The following is a 5,164-nucleotide window of genomic DNA, read 5'->3' on the forward strand; positions in this document are numbered from 1 at the left end:
ATAGAAAATTTTAATCCTAAGATTTTATATATGCTTTAAGATCAATGCAATGGTGAAAGAGAACACAAATTCATAGATATCGTGCTTCAATATTTTCAATGCACATAAAAGTGTTCCCTAATATTCTAAGAAGACTTGATATGAATCAAGTTAAAGTACACCAAGTTCTTAGCATATGATCACTTAACAAGATTCGAAGTATAGTGTTAAAGTAATTGTGATGATATCAAAGTGAAAATTGATAAGAAAATGGTATAAAAATATACCCTAAAATATTTTAGGCAAGGAAATTCAAAGTAAGTTATTGTGTCAAACTTCTTTGTTGTCAAACGGGTATTCATAGTATACCCAATTGCGTCATCTTATTAAAACTCTAATAGATTAATGGTCCTAAACTCTCATTACGTTTATTGGTATACATATTGGAGAGCACAAGCTTTATTTTTATATATCAAAGGGCATATTATAAAGTTGAAATATTCTTTGTACTGACAATCATATTTCTAACAGTTAGCATTTTGTTTTCTTTGCAATACTCCGTTACAAATCGCGATCCGACTGGCCTTGAGACTCGATATGCAGAGAGGCACGGTCTCAGGGCATTGATCGACCGATTGTATAGACGCGGCGGCCTTGTAAGTCACTCATCTTTCTTGTCCATAGTTACCATGAGATATTTGAATGCATTATTGTATGGTGGACTGATGTGTTGTTTCTTTTTCTGCAGAGTCCGTTTGATGCTCCTTTGCGGCGAGACGAGCTTTCGGGGGACGAGGATGCGACGGAAACTATTTTGTATGGCTCTCATAAAGCACACAGTGCTAGCTGCCCTGCCACAATTTTTTTTTTTCCTATTACTGTCGCTATTAGCGTCACAAATTTTACTGCTCGCGTCGCTATTGGCGTTGTTATGCACGTCGCAAACCGTCGCTATCAGCGTCGGTATTGGCATCGCTATCAGAGTCGCAAAATGCAACACTGATAGCGATGCCAATACCGACCGTCGTTTGCGACGCTGATAGTGACGCCAATACCGACACTGATAGTGACGGTTTGCGACGTGCATAACGATGCCAATAGCAATGCTGATAGCGACGCCAATACCGACTATTCTATGGCGTCGCCAATAACGACTCTTTTTGCAATGATGGGGCTAAATTTTGTTGTTTGCATTTTCGTCGCTTTAAACGTCGGTATATGGCCTATATCTTGTAGTGATATCATTGTCGTAATAACTAAAGTTGTGGGGTAAACTAATATCTTCACAATGATTAAGTGATTTGGCTTGGATCTGGATACCCTTTTTCCCCAATTGTGAGTAAAGGAAATTTCGGGACAAATATGTATTGTTGAATACCTACTACTATAGGTGAATCTGGACACTGAAAAAAAAAGAGTTTTTGATAAGGAATTCAAGAGATGTTGGATTGAATAGTACATCAGTGGTGGCTATCCATATCATCCAAGTTGTTTAGAATAATATAAAAATAGTTTTAAGTAGAGTAATTTGTTTAACTCGTACACATTTGTATTGTTGAATACCTTCTGCTATAGGTGAGTGTTAGCAATAATATGTTAGTCTACTATCCATACAGTTTTGAGCTCTAATAGTGGTTCCAAGGTCAGCTCTTGGGCACATATCACTCCCTATTATTGGAAAATGCTTTGTACTTGTCTAAGATTAAGTTATAATAAACACTAAATTCAAGGCTAAAGTGGTATTTTGCAGCCCATACATGGATTTGACAAAGTTCAATGCTTTCTACTACTTGGTATAGTGCTCGGATGGTAGAAGTTTTCTCATGCCACCTAGATCCACGAATACAACATGAATTTTGAAGCCTATGTGAATTCTTTCAGCTTATGTAGACTATCAAGGATTTGATCTACACCATGGTATTTTCTAATATATTAAGTTAGATGGTTTGGGAAATTGTCCCATCATAAAGGTTTATATTGTTAGTTGCAATGCATGCATCGGTCTTGACCTATTATACAATATATCTACCAAAAGATTCTAATTTGGCTTTAATGGGTATGTTTGGGCTTTGGTAATTCATAAATTGTCCTTCTATTTATTGTTTCTCTCCCTACTCTCTACATCCCTTCTATCCTAAATCCCCTAAGTTAGAAAGCTTGCCTTGTTAGGTCTTGTACACCTTGTTCTTGTTAAACATGCCACTACATAGAGATATAGCAAAACCCCCTACATGATGGAAGTTTAGTTATACCCTTTTCGGCCATCATGTTGCACCTAAAACTACTTGTGACATCTATGTGAAACATTTCTAAATTTAGCTAAACCCCCCTACATGATGGAAGTTTAGCTATACTCTTTCCGGCCATCATGTTGCACCTAAAACTACTTGTGACATCTACGTGAAACATTCTTAAATTTCTCAAGCATGAATAGGATGCATTTTTACATGTACTAAAGTGCTTTCCTTGGAAAGGTTAGAGATAGAGTATGTCGAAAAAAGGCTCCTACATGAATCCACCAAGAAATCAGCCACAGTTATGTGCTTGAACAATACTACACTAGAATTCAACAAGAGAGATCATGTTGCATGTTTTTGACTGTTGCGCTCCATGTGTTGTTGGCCGCCCTTGCACCAAAGGACTAGCCTCGACCTTATAATGATATAACTTTCCCATGGACTAGACGAACCCCGGGCCTTGTACTGCACCTTAATAGTACCCAAACCCATTTCGCTCTCCTAATATACTTTGAGCCCAACTCTATTCTAGTCGGCTATCAAAGCCGCAGGCAGAATTATGAAATATTATATCAGCGATCAGCGAAAGCAGCTCGGCATCCATAGTCGGACCAGATACCCAGCAGGGATATATAAAAACGAGGGCTCAGTAGGTAGCACGAAAGGGTAAACTTGCGAACACGTTGCTGAAGATCGCGTTTTCGAATTCAACCACTGATCGACTATCGAAGCACATCCGGGCAGTCCATATATTTGATCAACATTGGAATATGGACACTCGTAATGAAAAGATGAAGGTGATCAAGCAGGCACAGCTACATGAACACATCGAGTTCATGGGCCGAGGGTTCGAGACGTCCGGGGGGGCGCAGGTGGGGCAGGCCCGGCGGCTTTCCACGGGGGAGGTGTGCGCCTACAAGACCGTGGAGCGGAAGCGCCACCAGGTGTCGTGGGAGCAGGCGTGGGTCGAGATCGAGGCACTGGAGAGGCTGCGAGGCCACCCCAACATCGTGAAACTGCTGGAGTACGTGTACGTGGAGGCGGAGGAGAAGGAGGAGGACTGTGTTTACCTCCTGCTGGAGCTCTGCGACGGCGGCGATCTCTTCGACGAGCTCATGTTCAAGCGGCCTGGGCGGTTCTTGCCTGAACCTGAGGCGGCCCAGGCTTTCCGCGCCATCGTAGAGGCCGTCTCCTTCTGCCATCAGCGTGGCATCGCCCACCGCGACATCCAGGCCGAGAACATCCTGCTCCCTTCGCCCGGCTGCTCCTTCGCCAACCTCAAGCTCGCCGACTTCGGCGCCTCCGCCGACTTCAATGTCAGTGGTCTCCCCAGTCTCTCCGGCCTCCCAGGCGGCCTCCACTACGCTGCGCCTGAGGTCGTCCAAGGCCACACCTATGACAACACCGCTGACCTTTGGAGCCTGATGGCGATGAGACTGAGGAGATCCACAGTGCTGTGCTCGCCGGCGACCTCGACCACCTCAATGCCACCGCATCGGATCTCTACCCTGATCATCCGTTGGTGCATGTTTCTAAGGAGGCCAAGGACCTCGTCAGAGCGTTGCTACGTCCCGACCCCGAAGAGAGAATAAGCTTGCGTGATGTCATGGTGCATCCTTGGCTCAACAAGAGTATTAATGGCCGCACCACTCGCGTGGCTGCACGGGACGATGGCCAAGCCGACCAACCAGCTGTTTTTAGTATCCTTCTATGGGCCTGTCTAGTTGGCTTACTTTCGATCATCGTGCTCATGCTCCACCACCACCTAGCCTAGTGTGATTCATTTTCTCAAGAACAAGAAAGCCCTTGTGTTCCTGGACTTCCTTAGAGTGTTTGTGAGTTTTATTTTAGTAGACTAGAGCTTTTAGCTCTTTGAAGCCTCTTAGAAAACAACAACAAAAACTAAAATAAGTTATCACTTTCATTAATGTAGGCATTATTTCGGCCATGGCTATTTGAGGGATTTATTGGGGTTGATATCAATGTACAGTTGGTGGTTACTTGGGATATATATCCATGAGTATCAATTCTCAATAGGAAATCACGCACCACATGGTTGGAAAATGCTTCTCTCTCTCTCTCTCTCTCTACACACACACACACATGTTAATATCATGCTAGCTGAGCATGCTATTACAAGATCACTTTGCCATGTGACTAAGGACGATAAAAGAGGTAGATATTACTACATTAGTCGTAATTGTAGACAAACAAGAACGTGCCTCCCCATGTAGTCATTATTGTAATATTAGGTACACTCAATAGCTTGAATAACAACGTTTCGATAAGTAGTAGAAGCTATTACTATTGTAATGTCCATACATCTAGTGTGCAAGCTAAGTGTCCTATATTAACTCCTCCCTTCCCTTCCATAGAGCTTCAAATGCTTGAGTCAACTGCTCCATACTTCACACTCTAAACGTACCGATTCAACATCTCATAGAAATACCCTTAATTTGTGGCACCAAAAGAATGTGACACTATAAAGAAAAGACATATGAACATCATCCAAGCTCGGCTTAGCACCCCCAAGACATCCCAACTCAATAATAAGCACCACACATCCCAAACCAAGAGAAGATAAGTCAAAGTCCTATGCTCATATATATAAGTATACATGCATAGCCTCCTTGTAGCTCAAAGAATAAGGTACAATATTAAAGTTTTTATATCCACAACCACATGTACACTATGTATAAAGGCATATTGACAACATAGCTCAATCTTGGATGAACTCGATATCTACAACAGCAATAAGAAACCTATTTGGCATGACAAGCACTATAAATATGAACAAACAACTCTCTTACACTAGAGATAAAAGCACCTGTAAGCTCATAATTCCACACATCCCAAACCAAGAGAAGATAAGTCAAAGTCCTATGCTCATATATATAAGCATACATGCATAGCCTCCTTGTAGCTCAAAGAATAGGGTACAACATTGA

The 5,164-nt window shown here is 42.2% G+C and overlaps 1 protein-coding gene across 1 annotated transcript; it reads left to right on the plus strand.

Annotated features, from left to right (window-relative positions):
- The first annotated feature begins 2,986 nt into the window (after positions 1-2,986).
- On the plus strand, positions 2,987-4,236 carry LOC148028810 (CBL-interacting serine/threonine-protein kinase 4-like). Its single transcript, XM_087688492.1, has 3 exons — positions 2,987-3,667; positions 3,754-3,909; positions 4,150-4,236. Exons 1-3 carry the CDS (start codon positions 2,987-2,989, stop codon positions 4,234-4,236), a joined length of 924 nt encoding a protein of 307 aa, XP_087544618.1.
- Positions 4,237-5,164: the final 928 nt, after the last annotated feature.

Source organism: Lygodium microphyllum, chromosome 11 (assembly GCF_053477565.2).
Source record: "Lygodium microphyllum isolate KBCC chromosome 11, Lygodium_microphyllum_v1.1.10, whole genome shotgun sequence".
NCBI classification, from domain to species: Eukaryota; Viridiplantae; Streptophyta; class Polypodiopsida; order Schizaeales; family Lygodiaceae; genus Lygodium; species Lygodium microphyllum.

Bases quoted from the DNA above. Each gene is read 5' to 3' on its own strand.
- LOC148028810 (XM_087688492.1), top strand. From the start codon at position 2,987: ATGGACACTCGTAATGAAAAGATGAAGGTGATCAAGCAGGCACAGCTA. The intron at 3,668-3,753 runs GTGCTGTGCTCG...CATGTTTCTAAG, and splicing joins TGAGACTGAGGAGATCCACA to GAGGCCAAGGACCTCGTCAG. The intron at 3,910-4,149 runs GTTTTTAGTATC...TCATTAATGTAG, and splicing joins GCCAAGCCGACCAACCAGCT to GCATTATTTCGGCCATGGCT.